The 22,302-nt window shown below is 41.1% G+C and overlaps 1 protein-coding gene across 3 annotated transcripts in view; it reads left to right on the top strand.

Annotated features, from left to right (window-relative positions):
* The first annotated feature begins 798 nt into the window (after window positions 1–798).
* The window catches only part of ccdc149 (coiled-coil domain containing 149), a 43,450-nt gene continuing 21,946 nt past the window's right edge, over window positions 799–22,302 (top strand). The window contains exons 1-6 of one of the 3 annotated variants that reach the window (XM_031895353.1): window positions 799–994; window positions 14,606–14,767; window positions 15,249–15,287; window positions 16,928–17,035; window positions 18,621–18,737; window positions 19,816–19,988. In XM_031895353.1, the coding sequence (XP_031751213.1) occupies window positions 896–994; window positions 14,606–14,767; window positions 15,249–15,287; window positions 16,928–17,035; window positions 18,621–18,737; window positions 19,816–19,988 (698 nt within the window). In that variant the 5' untranslated portion in view covers window positions 799–895. Of the gene's footprint in view, window positions 995–9,086; window positions 9,309–14,605; window positions 14,768–15,248; window positions 15,288–16,927; window positions 17,036–18,620; window positions 18,738–19,815; window positions 19,989–22,302 lie in introns of those variants that run through there. The other 2 variants (XM_002941027.5, XM_031895354.1) reach the window with 2 other exon arrangements.

The raw sequence follows: 22,302 nt of genomic DNA, 5'->3' as shown, positions 1-22,302 counted from the left end.
TGAGAGCTATCTCCCCTACCCCTGTATTCCCTCACTTGTACTGAGAGCTATCTCCCCTACCCCTGTATTCCCTCACTTGTACTGAGAGCTATCTCCCCTACCCCTGTATTCCCTCACTTGTACTGAGAGCTATCTCCCCTACCCCTGTATTCCCTCACTTGTACTGAGAGCTATCTCCCATACCCCTGTATTCCCTCACTTGTACTGAGAGCTATCTCCCATACCCCTGTATTCCCTCACTTGTACTGAGAGCTATCTCCCCTACCCCTGTATTCCCTCACTTGTACTAAGAGCTATCTCCCATAACCCTGTATTCCCTCACTTGCTAAGAATCCATCCAGCCCCTTCTTAAAGCTATATAATGTATCAGCCAGTACGACTGATTCGGGGAGGGAATTCCACAACTTCACAGCTCTCACAGTAAAAAATCCTTTCCGAATATTTAAATGGAACCTCCCTTCTTCTAAACGAAGTGGGTGCCCTCGTGTCTGTTGGAAGGACCTACTGGTAAATAAAACATTAGAAAGGTTATTATATGATCCCTTTATATATTTATACATAGTTATCATGTCATCATTATTAACATTTAAAACAATGTTTCATTAAAAAAAACACATTTTGACTGCTTTGAAATGAAATATTGTATAACAGCGGGCAAAGAAGTGTATAAGAGAGTAAATGCGGGCAAAGAAGAGTATAAGAGTAAATAATACGGGAGAGATGAAAGTTGGGCTGTACATTTGGCATGCAGTCACGCAGGATGCAGCCTGATAGCCAGCAGGTAGAGTAACAGGTTTCTCCCATATGTTCCTGCTGTCCCCTCCCTTGCAGGGTTAGTTAGAGCTGACGTAGAACAAACAGTGAGAGGCTGATCGGGCTCAGGAAGCTGCACTTCATGGCTGACTGGATTACTGTACAGTTCCCTGGCCGGCAAGGGCTGTCAGCCATGCATAGTGAGCAAAGCGAGTGTGACTGGCAAGGGCTTGTCAATGAGGTGAGTGTGTGTTTGTGTGTGTATATTTGGGCAGCTCCCTATGATTGTGTGGAACACAGATCTCTGTGCTTGTGTTTTGTACCCAGGGCTAGGAAACAGCAGGCAGTGGAAATATGTGACCGGTTATTGTCAAATGGAAGCAGTCCATCCACCAAATGTGGAATATATAAACTTTACTACCTTCTTTTCTTTGCAATCATTATCAAAAGGGACACTGTAAGTAATAAACACCCCTGTAAACTTGTGCTTTGGTGGCTTTTCCCTACCATATGTGCTGGGGCCACAGTAGCAAGATACAGCTGAAACTGATGCCCAAGCAGCAAGGGCCCAAGGCACACCGGGCTTTATAGCCTACAGCAATCACAACAGTTCCACCTGTTCTGCCTGTTGCATCACCATACTAACATCTGCCTTTCACCCCCGACTGGAAATAGCAATTGTTTAAAAATGCCAGGAAGATCCATTTCACACAAAAGTGTCTGTGCTACATGGCAATGATCAGTGCAACAGGATCCCAAATATCAGCTAATGAGAAATGAATGCATTAATATAAGGCATAAAAAACAATAATCTCTGATTCAGAAAAGAGCTGCTGTACCTTTCCTGTGCCTTTTTAATTCGCCACAGCGTTTGCCTAATGCCTCGTTATTTATTGTCTGTGTGAAGATTATTATTGTGTATATTATCTGCAGAAGCAAACGATAGGAGTACAATTTGACATCAATAGGGGCACACCCAGCTAAAACCGCTGCTAATAGGTATCTGCAAATAAGCCCCATTCAATGATACTGGATTTAAAAAAGGCTTAAGAAATGTGACTATATCAGTAGGTCCCTGCCTATCCCACCCCTACATCCCATATCTAAGCCCATTAGTCTTGTCTCTAGGGTTAATAAGACGATGCCATGCTTACATACACTTGTGCCTAATTGGGCAAACCCAAGCACTAACCATTCCCTACTAAACGAAAATATCAGTAATGAGTGGACAATGTACTAAGCCTATCTCTTACTATTATTATTTATAGGGGAATTCCAGCTTCCAAACTAAAGAGCCCCACACAACACAGAAAACCCCTAATATACCTTCTTAAAGTATGAATTAATGCCATTTTATATGCTGAAATCCAGCTGCAAAACAGTTCTACTCTTTCTGCATCATTTGAAATCCTGGCAGGGAAGAGGGATTAAAACATTTATGGTACAAATTGTAACAACTTCCCACAATTACAGACCGCATGCAGGAACTACACAACCCACAATGCATTGCACTGCAAGGTTCCTTTCCTTATCAACATCATGTGTACAGGGAACTGTGGGATTTGGAGGATGCAGGCTGAATGCAGGTTGAGGACAGTTAACTACTATTACCAGGCCCGGATTTGTGGTGAGGCCACAAAGGCCCAGGGCTAGGGCAGCATAAATTTAGAGCAAGCATGCTGCTCAACCGCACGTAAAATTTGCTCCCATATGGAGCACTGGGGATGGGAGGCGCAGAAAACTAAATCCAGAAAGGATGTGTTGTTCGGGGGGGGGCGAGGGGGAAAATGGGGGCGGCCTCTGGGGCACTGACTGTTACATTTTATGAGTGCTGCCTGGGTGCTACCTGAGTTATTGTTCAACTCAAGGGCTGTTTGTGAATAAATTTCTATTCTCTCCTCCCTAACATTTGGGATAGAGTCATACCTCCCAACATTTGAAAAATAAAAAGAGGGACAAAAAGATTTGACACACGCAGTGCTGCAATTTTTTGACCATGCCCACTTTTGTGGCCACGCTGCAATTACCACACCCCATTTAAAAAAAAAAAAAAAAATACTCCTTTTACATAGTTGAAATGGCGGGATCAGAAGCAAATGTGCTATACCCTCATACTGTACTACCTAAGGAAAACAATATAGCAACTCCTACATATAAAATACAAATATAGAGAGAAGGCAGTCAGTTGTAAGTAAGTTATAACTATGTACCAGTTTTGCCCCCCCATACACAGTGCCCCCAATGGCCCAATAGACAGTAACCCCCCATACATAGTGCCCCCATAGACAGTATCCCCCATACACAGTGCTCCCATAGACAGTACCCCCCATAGAAAGTGCCCCCATAGAAAGTTCCCCCATAGACAGTGCCCTCAATTGACCCCACAGACAGTAGCCCACATACACAGTGCCCCATAGAAAGTACCCCCATACACAATGCCCCCATAGAAAGTGCCCCCACAGACCGTACCCCCCATACACAATGCCCCCATAGACAGGTGCCCCCCATAGGCGCTCTGACTTCTTCTGCTGCTTTGCTTCTTATGCGGCGGTGACAGGCCCTTTTATAAGGTTTGCGCCCCGTGCATAATGACGTCACACGTACGCAGGGGGCGCAACCTTATATGTGGACCTGTCGCGCTGAACAAGGAGCAGCATAAGAAGTAAAGCAGCAGACGAAGCCGGAGCGCCCGGCTCCAGCCATCCCGCTGTGCTGGATAGTTCAATGAATGTCCCGCATTTCCGTAATCTATTACGGAAATGCGGGACATTCATTGAACTATCTGGGACAGCGGGATTCACTATAAAAACCGGGACTGTCCCGCGAAAAGCGGGACAGTTGGGGGGTATGTAGGGTGGCTTTGTAGCATGGAATGATACTTTTCCATTACAAGGATACAATTACAAATCCCAATAACCACAATTTATTACATGATATTTACACCACTAGACAATAAGCCAAACACTGCACTGGTTCCAACAGAAACAACACCAGCTTGCTTGACTTCAGCACTGGTTTAGGAAGCCATTACTTTGGGCATTTATTAGGTAGATTATGGCTGTGATTCTGAGTATTTAATTCTAATGGCACAAAGCTGTTCCTGACCTATTCCAATTCTCTATTTCTCTAAAATGAAATGATAAGGTAATATAGTAGAAGAAGCTGTTTACCAGATGATCACATGGGCCATTTCTTTGCATATTAAGTAACACTGGCACTAAAAAATTACTATGTACAAACCGGATTCCAAAAAAGTTGGGACACTAAACAAATTGTGAATAAAAACTGATCGCAATGATGTGGAGGTGCCAACTTCTAATATTCTATTTAGAATAGAACATAAATCACGGAACAAAAGTTTAAACTGAGAAAATGTACCATTTTAAGGGAAAAATATGTTGATTCAGAATTTCATGGTGTCAACAAATCCCAAAAAAGTTGGGTCAAGTAGCAATAAGAGGCTGGAAAAAGTAAATTTGAGCATAACGAAGAGCTGGAAGACCAAATAACACTAATTAGGTCAATTGGCAACAAGATTGGGTATAAAAAGAGCTTCTCAGAGTGGCAGTGTCTCTCAGAAGCCAAGATGGGTAGAGGATCACCAATTCCCACAATGTTGCTCAGAAAGATAGTGGAGCAATATCAGAAAGGTGTTACCCAGTGAATAATTGCAAAGATTTTGCATCTATCATCATCATCTGTGCATAACATCATCCGAAGATTCAGAGAATCTGGAACAATCTCTGTGCGTAAGGGTCAAGGCCGTAAAACCATACTGGATGCCCGTGATCTCTGGGCCCTTAAACGACACTGCACCACAAACAGGAATGCTATTGTAAAGGAAATCACAGAATGGGCTCAGGAATACTTCCAGAAACCATTGTCAGTGAACACAATCCACCGTGCCATCCGCCGTTGCCAGCTGAAACTCTACAGTGCAAAGAAGAAGCCATTTCTAAGCAAGATCCACAAGCTCAGGCATTTTTACTGGGCCAGGGATCATTTGAAATGGCGTGTGGCAAAATGGAAGACTGTTCTGTGGTCAGACGAGTCACGATTTAAAGTTCTTTTTGGAAATCTGGGACGCCATGTCATCTGGACCAAAGAGGACAAGGACAACCCAAGTTGTTATCAACGCTCAGTTCAGAAGCCTGCATCTCTGATGGTATGGGGTTGCATGAGTGCGTGTGGCATGGGCAGCTTGCATGTCTGGAAAGGCAGCATCAATGCAGAAAAATATATTCAGGTTCTAGAACATATGCTCCCATCCAGACATCATCTCTTTCAGGGAAGACCCTGCATTTTTCAACAAGATAATGCCAGACCACATTCTGCATCAATCACAACATCATGGCTACGTAGGAGAAGGATCCGGGTACTGAAATGGCCAGTCTGCAGTCCAGATATTTCACCTATAGAGAACATTTGGCGCATCATAAAGAGGAAGGTGCGACAAAGAAGGCCCAAGATGATAGAACAGTTAGAGGCCTGTATTAGACAAGAATGGGAGAGCATTCCTATTCCTAAACTTGAGAAACTGGTCTCCTCGGTCCCCAGACGTCTGTTGAGTGTTGTAAGAAGAATGGGAGATGCCACACAGTGGTGAAAATGGCCTTGTCCCAACTTTATTGGGATTTGTTGACACCATGAAATTCTGAATCAACATATTTTTCCCTTAAAATGGTACATTTTCTCAGTTTAAACTTTTGTTCTGTGATTTATGTTCTATTCTGAATAAAATATTAGAAGTTGGCACCTCCACATCATTGCACTCAGTTTTTATTCACAATTTGTTTAGTGTCCCAACTTTTTTGGAATCCGGGTTGTACATTAAGGGGGGGATTTATCAATGTTCAAGATTTTTTTCACGATTTGAGGTTTTTTTTTAGGTAAAAAAAACTCAAATTCGAATTATGCAAAGTCATTTTTAATTTGAACAAGTTTTCCTTATTAATGAATAATTGAGCATTCAATATATGAGTTTATTTGATTTAGAAAAACAAACTCAATTTTATAAACTCGAAAATTGATAAATAAGCCCATAAAAGTTAGCTATAGCATTTATTTTCACTGATAGGGCTGCTTTTGTAAGTAATTGCTGCCTGAAGTTCCTCAACCTGACTGTTTTGCCAACCTGACTGTCCCATCTCATACTGTCAGTTACAGCTTCTAATGCTAACGGCCTCCTGCTGCACAAATATGGCAGCCCCCTTATAGAGGAAGATAATGCAAAAACAACACTATGATAGATGTAAAAAAGGTTTAATCTGGTGTCAGTATCTTTAGCAATAGTTCTACATTGTCAACCAGTTTCCAGTGTTTGAGTCGGTTCTATTTGCTGTAAGGTCAGGAAATTTGTTGTCCCAGTGTTTTTAGTTCAGGCCCCCCTTAAAGGTGCAATCATTAGCTTATAACTAGGTTACAGATATAGCAACACATTGGCATAACAGGCATTCAGCCATAGTTCCAAGAATATCTAGGACAACAAATACAGTTTCACCCCAAATGTCACCTTCATTGTGTTTTTATCTAGGAAAGCTAATAGGTATTCTCCATAAATCTCCCCCAAAACGGCCCGAGTGATGCCTCCCCTCTCCATGCAGTGACTTTTCCTTTATTTTATATGTGCAGAATAATGCCCTACTAATGCAGTAGCCCACCCTACTAGTGCCCTACTAATGAACATAAGGGCAATATGCAGTCAACTGCTCCTTTGAAAGAATCTGACACTACCAATGAGTTCTGCTTAGGTGCTACCTGTGTTATTGTTCAACTCAAGGTTAGTTTGACCCTTGTGAATACATTTCTATCCTCTCCTCCCAAACATTTGGGATAGGGTAGCTTTGTAGCATGGAATGATACTTTTCCATTACAAAAATACAATTACAAATACTATTAACCCCAATTTATTATGTTATATTTTACACCACTAGACAATAACCAAACACTGTACTGGTTCCAACAGAAACAACACCAGCTTGCTTGACTTCAGCACTGGTTTAGGAAGCCATTACTTTGGGCATTTATTTGGTAGATTATGGCTGTGATTCTGAGTATTTAAAGCTAATAGCAAAAAGCTGCTCCTGACCTATTCCAATTCTCTATTTCTCTAAAATGAAATGATAAGGTAATATAGTAGAAGAAGCTGTTTACCAGATGATCACAGGTGCCATGCACAGATGGGGCCTGCAATAAAGAACTGGCACAGATGCCATGCTAGTATTACACAGACATATCTGGCCACATTATCAATACAAGATCACACGCCCATAGAATTCTGTATTGAACAATAAAAAGGGGACCTTAAGGCCATTGGTGCTACTAAATATCCTGCACTGCAAACATACAACCTGCTGTGCAAGTTCTCCTTACTGAATTCATGTGTGAATGTCATTTCTTGGCTAGGTGGGAGTCAGTTGCGCTTTGCACTTGCACGTTATTGCGTGAAATTCATCGCCCAGTTTGTAAGGTGCATGTACAGGAGCAAAACAGTATGGTGTCCATTTTAGTGTTTTGAACATGTGCTTGGCAAATTTTATATACCCCCAGTCTGCAGAGCCACGTCTACAAGGGAAGGCAAGGATCAACCCCCAATCAGCTACCCCCTTCATCCACACCCCCCCCCCGTATTCCCCCACCCCTGTAAAAATTCCAATTACTATAGCAGGTAGTCCCCTGTTGACTGTGTGTAAACTAAGGGGGTTATTTATCAACATTCGCACTTTAAACAAGAAAAATTTTGTCACCTGCTGTAGCCGAGATTAATCCCAGGCAACAAAATGTCCCACCTGTCATTGCCCTTAGCACACATGCCACTGTCCCAGATTGCAGTTTAAGGGTCCTGCGTTGCCTGGCTCTTTGGTTCTTCCTGGCCAGCTCTCTGCCCCCTGCATCTCAAGAAAAAAATCCAAGATGGCCATGCATTCCACAGTGGAATTCACAGCCATCTTGGATTTTCTTTAAGTTTAGGCCAGGCAGAGAAAGGGGGAGAGACAAATAAGGGAGCATTAATATAGAAAAACTTTTGAGTGGTAATCTATCCTTTCCGCATCGATCTTACTGGCATGTTTGGGGATAATAAAGCGTTCATTGGCCATTACTACAGTGGCTGTACTGGCTTGTGTTGATTTAATTGAGTACTCATTGGTCAGTTCTACAGTGATCTTATTGGCATGTCTGTAGTTGATATGCTTATTATTCATTTTCTGTAGTAATTATACTATCACGTCTCGGGTTAATATGCCCTTTATTTTAGTTTGTGGTTATACTGGCATATCTGGTGTTAGCAAGTTCCTTATTCTTTTTCTATTCTAATTATACTGGCACATCTAGGGTTAATATTGCTGTTTATTCATGTTATTTAGTGCTTATACTGGTACGTCTGGGGTTAATATGCACTTTATCCATTTTATTTAGTGGTTATACTGGTACGTCTGGGGTTAATATGCCCTTTATCCGTTTTATTTAGTGGTTATACTGGTACGTCTGGGGTTAATATGCACTTTATCCATTTTATTTAGTGGTTATACTGGTACATCTCGGGTTAATATGCCCTTTATCCGTTTTATTTAGTGGTTATACTGGTACATCTCGGGTTAATATGCCCTTTATCCGTTTTATTTAGTGGTTATACTGGTACATCTCGGGTTAATATGCCCTTTATCCATTTTATTTAGTGGTTATATTGGTACATCTCGGGTTAATATGCCCTTTATCCGTTTTATTTAGTGGTTATACTGGTACGTCTGGGGTTAATATGCCCTTTATCCGTTTTATTTAGTGGTTATACTGGTACATCTCGGGTTAATATGCCCTTTATCCATTTTATTTAGTGATTATACTGGTACATCTCGGGTTAAACTGCTCCATTCTGCTGCTTTGTTACTGGGGAGGGTCATTTAACCCTTGCATCAATACAGCAGTTGAAATTCCAAGCCCGAGATTTGCATAGCAAAAAACTGAAAATATTTAAACAATAAAAAAGCCAAGGTTACATATCATAGTAGAACATTGACTTCTGCCTACATCATGCCATGCTTTACTGCCGCCACTCTTCTTTCCCTCCAGCCTCTCTGTCATTATATAAACCCTCTTTTTATTGCCCCATTGTCCAAGCAATTAGCTGTTTCCCTGCGTCCCCTCAATCACTACTCTCTCACGACCTTCCTCCCACACAGAGTCCTAATAGCCTAGATGGAATAACGACGCCTATTGGTTGCTTTCAATGCCAGTAGGCACCGTACCCCTGCAATATGTCATCCTCAGTGGTCAGTCCCAGAATCCTCCAAGCAAGGAATAAACACACTGGTCATGTGACCTGAGAGATGTCTGAGGGAAATCCTGCCTTACCGGTGAATTGTTGTAGCGCTGTGGCTCCGGCGCCTGTGATTGGTCACTGAGCGTTCCAGCTGGGCTCTGTGACGCGGCCGTGGGAAGAGGGCGCATGCGCAGGGTTCCCTGACAGCTCTAGCTGGGGCACTGGGAGCTGCTGTAGCCTCGGTTGCAACATGAGGAGCGGAGTTGGGGCAGATGCGGATGATGGCCGGGATTGGGAGGTGAGGGTTTTAATGAATTGTATAGTCTGTATATTGCCTGCCTGCGGCTGCGGATAAGGGTGTTGTTGGGTGTTGGTGAGCGATACACCTGTTCGGCAATTAGCATTACAGTGGTACAGCTGCTGCTTCTATGGATGCAGATTTCTGGATATAATCGTAACTCTGTATCTGTACCCGCATACAAACTGTAGCTGCCAGCTGGAAATATGTATGTGTGTGTTTAAAAAAAAGTGTCAGCACTCCATCTGGTCTTAATGCAATTGTGGGTGCTTGGTCAATTTATAATATAAACATATCTGCAATGCCCAGAACTCCACTTCTCATTTTCAGTGCTTTTTATTTAATGGACTTGTGCACTGAAAAACACTGAAATATGAGAACTGGTGTGCTGGTTATTGCAGAAATGTGAATATATATATATATATATATATATATATATATATATATAAACATGCAGCAGAAGCCGGCACTCACGTATAAAGGAGATTAATATGCCTGGGTGCAGTCCCAACGGAAGATGTATACGAATTCTTGAAGAAAGGTACCGCTCACACAGGTCTTAAAGATCTATTTTGAAGCTTTATTGTAGAGGCGAGAGAACTGACGTTTCGGCTGTAACACCAGCCTCAACTTTGACAAAGGCTGGTGTTACAGCCGAAACGTCAGTTCTCTCGCCTCTACAATAAAGCTTCAAAATAGATCTTTAAGACCTGTGTGAGCGGTACCTTTCTTCAAGAATTTATATATATAGTTGTACAACACCTTAATGTGACATTGCAGCTTTGTGTTAGTGAGTTGTGTAAAAGAGCCAGTTTGAAGTACAGTAAATATTGTAACTTTAATGCCATGGTGCCCCGGGATGAGTGTGATTTTGTGTAATTGCGTGGCCAAGTACAGCATACCAACCAAATGTTAATGCTCTCTATGGCCAACCATGGCAAATGCCTAGATGGTAGGATGGGTACATGTGATGCGTATTGCCCCTGCAGTTGATCTGTGCCATTCTCTTTCTGGTCACCCAAGTACCCCTACACTGTCCCTGTCCTTTTAAAAAAAAATTTGCACTGCTGGTTTGGTCCCTTGAAACAGTATTGCAGAAATCAGTCGTGCAAGCTTCTTCAGGGGAATTTTAATCAGCTGCATTGATCTACATTGTTTCAATAGTCAGAACCACTAGAGAATAGAAAATGGACAGCTGTGATTAGGAATCACTAATTCTTTTGCTTTTTAGTTTCCAGTGCAATGATCAATATCATTTGGTGAGATGCAGTAATACTATGCACTATTCATTTGCTGCATCCCCTAGGAAATGTGTTTTTTATTTCCAACTAATTAAGATGCACTGCTGTGTATGGCTTCTGAGCAGTTTGAGGGTCACCTTAATCTGATTTTGTTGTAATCACATTACCTGTGGTGCAAGCTGTTGCATGAGTATGGAATTAATGTCATAGTATAGTAATCCTCATGCTGAAAAGGATGCATTAAGCACTCTTATACTAAGGGGGAGATTTATTAAGACATGAACGCTTGGAGCATTCATTCGAACGCTCAGAGTGTATTTTTGCCGATTTGTATTTTTGCCGATTTTTTTGCGCAACTTTTTCGTACGCTTGCGTGAATAATTCGGAAAGGTTCTGCCGCTGTTTACAATCGTTCAGTATGAAAATTTAGTGACTTTCGGATCGCCAATACGATCGTGACTAATACGATTTTTTCTTTAGCATTTTCGTGATATTTGTGATCTTCAGAAATTATCGAATCCAATCTGAATTTTTCCCATTCGAGATTCAAACTCGTGTTTTAATGAATTGGCCCCTAAGTGTAGTGGCAAGCCGCACTGGCAATCTGTGGGTTCTGGCAAATGCCAGAGGGGCTGCTGTAAAATGCCATAGACAGTCATTATTTACTGGGCTTGTGGGGGCTGTTTGGGCCTCTGTGCATTGAAATGTCAGGGCAAATGTGCAGTGGAATTATAAAGACCTCCCATACAGGGACAATGAATATAATATATATTAGGAGCCCCCATTTAAGCATATACATAGAATAATCATTCCTAATATAGAATTGACTCACTATAGGCTACAGCCTCGAGCAGAGACCTTGTTATTATGGGGTATGGTGTTTGTTTGCTAGAAACAATGTTTATACCACCTACTAGGAAAGGACCTGGAGTTTCCAGATAAGTATCATAGGTGTTAATAGTATAGGTACTTGTAGTCCTAACAAATACACCTTAAAGGAACAGTAACACCAAAAAATGAAAGTGTATAAAAGTAACTAAAATATAATGTGCTGCTGCCCTGCACTGGTAAAAGTTGTGTGTTTACTTCAGAAAGACTACTATAATTTATATAAATAAGCTGCTATGTAGCCATGGGGGCAGCCATTCAAAGGAGAAAAGGCACAGGCACATAGCAGATAACAGATAAAACACTATTGTATTCTACAGAACTTATCTGTTATCTGCTATGTAACCTGTGCCTTTTATCCTTTTTTCCAGCTTGAATGGCTGCCCCAATGGCTACACAGCAGCTTATTATATAAATTATAGTAGTGTTACTGTAGCAAACACACCAGTTTTACCAGTGCAGGGCTACAGTGCATTATATTTTTATTACTTTAAAGGTCTTTCATTTTTTTGGTGTTACTGTTCCACCCCAAGGGTGGTCTTACTATGTATTGCAGTAAGGGTGCTAGCTGTCTCTGAATACTGTAAGAGGGTTACCGCCCCTCGATGCTGGGTTCTTGGTGCACCTGGTATGGAATAACTAACAACTGTGAGCTGGGAATTAGCCTGTTATGTACAGGTCAGTAATAATGGCTTATTTTTCCTTTCCTTTACAAAGAAATCTAGCATGGAAAGCAAACATGTCTTGTTCCATTGCACAGTTGATCCTTGGGCTCTGTGTGTCATCATGTATTCAGGGCCCCTGTCCTTCTGCAGGTTGGGATCCATATTCTGCTTATGTACAGTATTTGTGTTGTTTTGTAATGCCAGTAGCTGTGGTATAGGTCTCCTCCATTGGATGTCAGTTGGTCACAGATGTATTTATTGCAACTGGGCTGGCACATAGCAAGTTTGACTCTTATTGTGTGGTTTATTGGGTCCTACAGTGAATTTCTGCATATATCATACGTAACTATACAGGGACCCTACAAACAGCGTTGCAGAATAGTGCTATAACAACTGCAATGTTATTCATGGTTATTTGAATTTTACATTGGAAAATGCTAATTTATAACTGAAGCACATTGTGGTTGTGCTCATTCTGTAATGGGATGTCCCATCTGCTTGTTACCTGTGAACCCACTATGTATTTACTGTATTTTAGCAGTGTAAAGAATAAATGATCCCTGCACTTTTGTACATGCAAGTATAAATAGTTTAGGTGCTGCTGCCTTGGTCGGGTCTAGTTGCTGGAGGCACTGCCAAAGTTTGAATTGTGAAGAATAAGTTCAATGCATTGAGGGGGTGGATAGAGGCTGCAGCTATAAGGCAGTTGGACACCCAGAGCCAAGGAGCCAGATGAACAGTGCTTATATTCATGGGAACTGGGCTGCTATGGTACAGATTATATTTGCACTTTTAGATATAACCACAAAGATGTAAGGAGAAAGCAGTTATTCGGGTGATTACAATTATAACAGCTGTAAATGTATTAAAGGTAACTGAGGTAGATTAAATTTGCAAACTATCCCACCATCACTGGTAGAAGCCAAATGTGTTTCTGCAACTGATTTAAGTTCCCAGCAACAACTTAATTCCCCCAACTATTCTTCGATCCTGAGTTTGTAGACTGTGTGCAATAACAAGGCTCATCCAAATCCACCACTTTCCTATACAGGGATGGGACCTGTTATCCAGAAGGCTCAAGACCTGGGGTTTTTTGGATAAGGGTCTCTCTCCATAATTTGGATCTCCCTTCTTTAAGTCAACTAAAAAAAAATAATCCATGAAATAAACCCAATGGGATTGTTTTGGAGATTAATTAAATCAGAGAAAAATAATTTTGAATTATTTGGTTAAAATGTTATCTATGGGAAATTGCCTTTCTGTAGCCCTTAGACTCCATTTTCATTCAAAATTTAGAAAAAATGTTCCTTTTTCTCTGTAATAATAAGACAACACTTGTACTTGATCCCAACTAAGATATAATTAATCCTTATAATTAAACCTAATTTTTTAGTATACTTTAGGGCTCTGGCACACGGGGAGATTAGTCGCCTGCGACAAATCTCCCTTGTCACGGGCGACTAATCTCCCCGAGTTGCCATGACCCGCCATCCCACCGGCGAACATGTAAGTCGCCGACGGGATGGCACACGCGGCGGCGCGATTTCGGGAAATCGCGCCGCCGTGTGTGCCATCCCGCCGACGACTTACATGTTCGCCGGTCGCCATCGCGCCGCCGTGTGTGCCATCCCGCCGACGACTTACATGTTCGCCGGTGGGATGGCGGGTCATGGCAACTCGGGGAGATTAGTCGCCCGCGAACATGGAGTTTTGTCGCGGGCGACTAATTTCCCCGTGTGCCGGAGCCCTTAGGTTTGGGGTCCAAATTACAAAAAAAGATCTGAAAAACTTCAGGTCGTGCACATTCCAGGTCACAGGTCCCAAACCTGGATAGAAAATTTAAAGAGTAAGTTAATAATGCTGTAGTGTTCACCGTTTGAGTTAACTTTTAGTATGATGTAGAGAGCAATATTCTGAGACAATTTGCAAAGAGTTAGAAGATGGAGGCAAATAATTAAAAAAACTATAACAAATAAATAATGAAGACCAATTGATAAGTTGCTTAGAATTGGCCACCTCTTTAATGGAACCGGGCTGTTATAATTTAAGGCTGAAATAAACTCAGAGCAGGGGCAGTGGGCAAGAGACAGACATTGGAGGCAACAGAAAACAGGGAGGCAGAGGGAAAGAGACACAAATAGGATGGGAATGGCAAGGCACGATAACAGCAGAGAGAGAGCGAGGAGTAAGAGGCAATTAGCAGCAAGAACAAAAAGGAAACAAACAGCAGTTAAATATGACAAAAATGAGCTTGGTAATTTACAAATTGGGAGCACAACTTGTCCGATACAGTTCTGTATTACGTCTCAGCAGTGTATATCTCCTTTATATCTCCCCAGCCAAGTTTGTATGAATCGCCTCTTTGATGCTCAGTTGTCGTCTGTAGGATCTCACTAGCCCATTCTGGCCTTTGTGCTTGGCAGTAGGGGTTTATTCCAACAAAACTAACTGCAGGCAATGTGTAACTTATTGCTAAAAGTACTGAAAGTGTTTCTCATTTCAGTTTCTGGTGTGCAAGAGGAAACTGGAGAGCAAGAAAGAAGCCCTGCTGATCCTTTCTAAAGAGCTGGATACATGTCAGCAGGAGAGAGACCAGTACAAGCTGATGGCCAACCAGCTGCGGGAGCGCCACCAGTCCCTGAAGAAGAAATACAGGGAGCTGATTGTAAGTATTGGGCTTATTGCTAGGCATCATCAGCAGGGATTGTAGGTGTTCTAATGCAATGCCGCTGTAATAGAATACAATACTGCTTTCATTTTGAAACTGTATGAAACACATTAAGGGTGGTTTTAATTTTATCTGTTATTGAAGTACACATGGAGCAGACTTTACAGACACATCTGGTACAACATGGTATAACCCTAATCTATTTGTACCATCTGCAGCATCCCCTACAAATTAGGGAAGACTATCTTGAAAAGGGTTTTTAGTTTGCCATTGGTTAATGTAAACCTTGATCGCTAACTTTTAAGTCTTTCTTTTACTAGTACATTGATTAAAGGATTATGATAGGAATGTAAAATGGTACAAAAGCATGAATGGTGTTTTAGTGTTTCCTTGACAAACCACGTGGTGTATTTATTTATCTCACCTTTCACTAGCTTAACATACCCAATAAACCTTATTTTATATCTATCATTATTAGGATGGAGACCCTTCAATTCCACCTGAGAAGAGAAAGCAGGTATGTGACTGCACCTTATGATGTTAAATTCAGTTTCCAGAATCTTAGGCCTAGGTTCTGCCCCATATACACCAACCCCTAGGGATGTATCCATGGTCTTTTATTTAAATAGCAACAGGCATTCTTGAATTGTTCCTAGGTTATATGTATGTATTGTCTAATGCAGGAGGGCCCAAAAGGTACATCGCGGTCTACCAGTAGATCACATTAAGGTTTCTGGTAGACCTCGAGATGGAATGCAGTGGGATGACATCCCACCACTTCTGTTTTCCCCCAAGCATACTGGAGCTTTTAAGTGCGACTGCTCAAGCCATCCGTCTTTGTAGTTTCATGGCAGTATAGAAGATTGTCCCCACCGGGCCACTGTATATATTTGTTCCCACTTTATATATGTTTCTGTGTGCAGACTACAAAGTGGGCCACGAAGAAGGGAAGTAAAAACTACTACAATCCTTTCGCATTAAACTTGAAGTTGGCACTTGCATAATGTTATGTGGGCATTACATGTGAATTTGGCACTGCATTTATATATTGCTATGTGTATTTGTTAAACATAGATTGAAACTTTTTCTTGCTTATTGCGCCAAATGATAGATGTCGCACTATTTTAACTGTGGTAGATCTCAGGACGGAGGCCTGGTGGCAAGAATAGATCACAGGGTGACAAAGTCAGGGCACCCCTGATCTAATGGAAATGGCAGTGTTGCATTTTGTGAGCAGTTTATTTACCATACAGGGTAAATATTCTCCTGCCATCTCTAAACCCTCCCCAGTCAAAGCTATAAAGGTTGTTGTCACGTGATTAAACAATTAAAAAAAAGGCCCTGTGAGCCCAAAATAATTTAAAGTATTTTCCAAAGGCATTAGCATCTATCAGCATCCCTTATTTCCCATATGTTTGTCCATATGTTCCACCTTGGTGCTGGAGCTTAGAAAGTTGCTGTTTTATTCTTGCAGAGCTTTTTTTTTGTGGGATGGAAAATAGGACCTGTTTTAAAAAAGGAGAATTCTTGTCAGCAGTATAATATTAGGTTGGAGGTCCAGGCAAAACGCTCGGCTCTGCCGTACTTGGTGGTCTGAAAAATAAATAATAGAAATGTAAGGCACTAACCACAAAACAGTATGTTTGAAAAGCCTTTATTAGGCCTAAAGTATCAGGCTGTCATCCGTGTTTTCTCAACCATATTGCACTTTGATTTCTCATCTTTATTGCAACTAACTCATGCTTATATACTCTCTTTTCAATATTGAGTATAGCATTGAATATGGAGCCAAAGCCTATAAGAAGTACAGTTGCCCGTGAATCATCTGTTTAAATTTAGCTACCCATAACATTTTATGGCTTTCAGTACTCTATGGAGTTAGTCAAGAACTGCTGAGGATGCTGAAAACCATGGATATGGAGGGCTGTGGGATGATAATCATTCAGGGATCAAGTTATTAATGGACTTAGATACAGTATTCATTACCAGTATTCATTCAGTTACCACCCCTTTATTGTATTTATGGCATGCGAAACACAGAATATGCTGTATATGTATGTAAATGAAAGTGTGTGCGGAGCTCCATGCATGTGTGTCTTGCAGCCATATATGTGCCTTAGGGCAATACCCGCTGACTGTGTGCTCAATCTGTCACAGGCTAATTTGGCTCAGTTGCTTGGGGACTCCAGGGAAAAATGTAAAAAATTGGAGTCAGAAATAAAAGAACTGCAGCAGAGACTGGGAGAAGTTCAAGGAGACAACAAGGTAAGTTGGTTGTGTTTTTTTTTTTTGTGCCTTTTTTTTTTTCATGCAGTTAAAGGGATTTTATGAACCATAAATGGCTTGCTGAGAGTTATGAAGATCGAAAGCAGTTGTGAATAAAGCCAGGTATTTAGCGCTAGAGAAGAGGGGGCACAGGGCACTGCAAGATACTACTAAAAACTTAAATTTACTTTCCTATATCCTAATCCAGTGATCCCCAACCAGTGGCTCAGGGCAACATGTTGCTCCCCAACCCCTTGGGTGTTGTTCTCAGTGCCCCCAAACCAGGGAGTTATTTTTGAATTCCTGACTTGGGGGCAAGTTTTGATTGAATAAAACAAGATTTCCTACCAAATAAAGCCCCTGTAAGCTGATAGTGTGCATAGAGGCTGCCTAATAGCCAATCTTAGCCCTTATTTGGCTCCTCCATGAACTTTTAAACATGGCAGTTGCACTTGAATTTGCACTTTGCTCACTGCACATGTATATTTGCCCTGTACTCTCTCTCTCTTTATTACTCAGTCCAGTAATCACAGCCTCTATTACTTTGCCTCCAGTATTCTTAAAGGAACAGTAACACCAAAAAATGAAAGTGTATAAAAGTAATTACAATATAATGTACTGTTGGTCTGCATTAATACAACTGGTGTGTTTGCCTCAGAAAGACTACTATAGTTTACATGAGTAAGCTGCTGTGTAGCCCCGGGGGCAGCCATTCAAAGGAGAAAAGGCACAGATTACTTAGCAGATAGCATTATATGGGGCTTATCTACTAGTTATCTGCTATGTAACCTGTGCCTTTTTTCCTTTTTTCCAGCTTGAATGGCTGCCCCCATGTATACACAGCAGCTTATTTATATACGTAGTAGATTTTCTGTAGCAAAAACACCAGTTTTTTGCAGAGCAACAGCACATTATATTTTAATTACTTTAAAACACTTTAATTTTTTGATGTTACTGTTCCTTTAAGCTCCCGTTCCCCCGCCTTGCAATCATAAAGGCACTCACCCCTTAGTGATCAATAGATCTTTCTCTCTCTGACAATCAGTCTCTCTCTCTCTCTCACTTCCCCCCCCCAAGCAATCTAATCATGCTACCTACCCCCACACCTAAAGCAATTATGCTCTCTTACTATCTCTCAGCAGTTATGATCTCCTCTTTCTCATCATAACAATGTCACTTGCCTTTCTTTCTCATCCCCTGACTTGGCAGTCCTGCCTATATAGCAAAAACAGGTGCAGGACCTGCATGGTGAATATGGTGTTTTACCACCGATTCCATCCCACCTAAAAGTTATATCAGTAAAGTAAAAATCTGTTGCCCTAAAGTTATAGTTGTCTGTAAAAGCTGGAGACAAAATATTTGATTAATTAAAATGAGTAAAATATAAAGTATACTGTAGCCAATAATACTTTTTGCCCACGTTACATTGGCTGAAGCCAAGAGCCCCAGGTAAATGTGTTCTTTATACCATCCCTTTTTACTGTAAATAAGTTTCTATCTTATAAAGAACAGTTTCATATTGAGTGGAGTTGCAGTACTGAGTATATAAGCTATGTATACAATGTACAAATATCTGTATCTCCAGTTACTACGAATGACCATTGCCAAGCAGAGGCTCGGGGATGATGAGGTTGGAAAGCGTTACTTTGCCCCACATGAGCGGGAAGATCTTGTATTACAGCTGGAAAAAGCCAGGGAGCAGGTATTGTGTGTTAAAAAGGGCTATGAATCAAAAACAAATCAAAAAAATCACACAGGGTTGGGTGTATAGATATCTCTTACCCACAGTCATGGTGGGTCCAGGTGCTCATGCCCCAGACCTCTCAGCGTAGGGAGCCATCAAGGGAAAATCAAAAATAGAAAAGGCAGGCACTCCGGATTTTATCAAAAATGTTGAAAAATGCAGCAACAAAAGTAGTTTACATTAAAATTGTATAAATTTTATTGGATCCATATGTAAAAACAAGAAGCCTTACGCATTTCGTGCCATGAGGCACTTAATCATAGGCTGAAAACATTATGCACAGTACACATTATTTAAAGGCAAATTGACCAATAGAAAGAATTTTTCAATTAACCAATCAGACCAGAAGGTCTTGTGGCTAGGGATAGTGAGTAAAAAGTCACAAATTCACATAAGGATACAATAAGTACTATGTTATGTTAAATTAGAGTACAAATATAGATACAAAGGCTAGAACTGTTTTTACATATGGATCCAATAAAATTTATACGATTTTAATGTAAACTACTTTTGTTGCTGCATTTTTCAACATTTTTGATAAAATCCGGAGTGCCTGCCTGTTAAAAAGGGCTGCCCAATGAGGATCAATTGTATTACAAATATCTGAGGCATTGCCTGCAAGGAAAGTTAATCTGTAGTATACTTCTGAATTTTTTTTCAGTGAAAATTTCTTCTTTTGGACACTGAGAAGTAAATAATTTGATTGTAGTTGAAATTTTCTATTTGTAGCCTTATTTGAGCTTTAAATGAATACAGTGCTGAAAATTTGTGAGCATAATTTGCTTTATGGGACAATCCAGCACATTGGGTGAAAACGTTACAAAATAGCACCAAAACCCAGACTTTTCCTTTGGGAGAAATTACCTCACATTACCAAGTACAGAAGATAAACGTGGATTCATATCCATTTAAAAAGACCTTACATTAATGTAATAAACAAAAAAATCAAATGGGTAAATCGCCAGTTGCCTGCTCTCATAGTGAAAGACTTAACAAAGCCTCTGTTTGCCAATTTGTAATGGTTTTATTTTCCCAGATTGAGGCTCTTGAGCACGATCTTCAGGCGTCGTTGGACGAGCTGCAGGATGTCAAACAGGAGCGCTCATTTTTTCAGGATAAGGCGGAAAGACTAAACCAAGAACTCAACCATGTTCTAGGAGGCCATGAGAAACGCATTATAGATATCGACGCCCTGTGCATGGAGAATAGGTAAGCGGGATACAAAAATGGCAAAAAGAACCAGGAGGGTGGTGTTAAACCGACCAGACACTCAGACACTTTAAGTGGACCTGTCACCCAGACATAAAAAGCTGTATAATAAAAGTCCTTTTCAAATTAAACAAGAAACCCAAAGTCATTTTTATATTAACACATCCAAACCCATTACAAAGACATTTAAAAATTCCAGCTGTCAATCATATATTGCCTGCCCTGCCCCTATGCCTTAGGCATAGAGGCGGGGCAGACAAATACTTCAACTTTCAATTCAGCTCTCACTTTCCCCCTCTCTCCTAACCATCTAATTGTGTAGCCAGTGCAAGGACCTGGGCATTAGGTCCCCCATTCTGGCACATACACAAGATTTTGGGGTGATACAAAGCTTGCCTTAATAATAGTGCCCACAACATGGCCCCTGCCTATTTCCTGTGATTGTGTAAGTCCCAGACTGAAGGAAACAAGGTTTATATTACTTATATAGTGTAAGTGAAGTTTATTTTGCTTAACAAACACAATAGAAAAGGATTTCAAATTATTTCTTGTGACAGGTCCCCTTTAAGTCTTCTTCCAGTAAAATTTCCTGAATAACTTTCTGTGTGTTGACTGGACCACATTGGCAGAGGGTATTGTTGTAGTTAGAGAACAGGAATAGGAATAATGTGCTATTAGTCCCACCATTGCCAGTGAGCCATTTATGACTGTAGAGAGTTTTTAGCTGCAGGTCAGTCCAAACAGAACTACAACTTCTCACTGGTTTTTGGCGCATACATTACACTGTTTACTGAGTCGCTAGTGTGAGCCAGCCATAATCACAGCGTTCAGACAGCGACACCAACATATTGCTGTCCGTATGCTGGTATTGTGAAACATATGTCTGTAGGAGTTAGTGTTGTAATAGAGCTGTTAAGCCACACACATTTCTGTTTGATTTCCTGTTTTTAATCAAATAATTAAAGTAATTTTCATTAACGTATCGGAATTGTTTCTGAACAGAGGTGGACCCTGCATTCATATATCTTGTGTATACAATTATCATATTATCATAATGGGGCCTCTTCATTGTATGTGTGCGCCACAATACAGAAGAGAATGTTTTATTTGTAGAATTATTTTTTCAAAATATCTTTTTTAAGGACATCTTTAGGGTAGTGACTGCCTATCTGTTATCCTTATTTTTCACTTTTGACCCATTACTTTCTACCATTCACCTTTTTAAAGGGGTGGTTCACCTTTAAGTTAACTTTTAGTATGTTATAGAGTGCCCTATTCCTAGCAACTTAGCAATTGGTCTTCATCATTATTTATTTTTTATAGTTATTTTTTTAATTTATTTGCCTCCCTCTTCTACATCTCTCAGCTTTCAAATGGGGGTAACTGACTCCAGCAGCCTAAAAACTATAGCTTTGTGAGCTTACAATTCTATTATTCTTGTTGTTACTTTTTAATCCTACTCTTCTATTCAGTCCCCTTCCTATTCATATTTCACGCTCTCCACTGCCTGGTTGCCAAGGTAAACGAGACCCTAGCAACCAGATAGCTGCTGAAATTCCAAACTAAAAGTCATACTAAAAGTTAATTTTAAAGGTGAGCAATCCCAAAAATACTACACAAGCCTTTCTCCCTTACCTTATCTTACTGTCTGGTTACCTCCATTGGTTTTTACCCTTCTGTTTTACATATATCTGTATATGCAGCAAGTGTTGTTTTTGCTGCTCCCAAAGCAATATAGGTCTGTAGGGGATCAGAGAACCCTGTCCCCTGTTTCTCAGTCTGTGATCTCATCCAGCCTAGCTACAGCCTGGGGAGGGATCCGGTTGGCTGGCTGCCCCAGTGCACGTCTGGGAGAGGTGTGCCTAAGTTTTGGAGCCAAAAATCTAGGGGCGGGCCCAGCAGTTTATAATGGGAGCCCCTGCTGTTGTTTGCCAGTGCAGAGGGAGAGCCAGAGTGAGCAGTCAGCACAAACTGTGTGAGCTCAGACTTGAAAGGATAAAAGTCTGCTGGACTGCCAGGGAGTATAAAGTCCTCTGTGGAACTCTGAGATTGAGTCCCCTGAGTGAACAGGTATTGCCCGGTTACCTGCTACGTGGGAGCAGCCACCCTTTTCAGTGGGGAAGGTACTCTGGGGCAGGTAGCGCTACCTGGGGGGAATTAAGACTACTTTCTGTTTCAAAAGTTATATAAAGTTTAATACTGCTGCAAACCATGTGAGATTATTTCCTAGTGGAAATCCCCTAGAGGTGTGCTCCTCAGTGTCCACTAGGTGGAGGCACTGCGCTGTTCCCAGTTCCCAGCATCAATATTACTC

This window comes from Xenopus tropicalis, chromosome 1 (assembly GCF_000004195.4).
Source record: "Xenopus tropicalis strain Nigerian chromosome 1, UCB_Xtro_10.0, whole genome shotgun sequence".
NCBI lineage: Eukaryota > Metazoa > Chordata > Amphibia > Anura > Pipidae > Xenopus > Xenopus tropicalis.
Note: the sequence above shows the minus strand (reverse complement) of the source record. Positions and strands in the feature narration are given on the sequence as shown.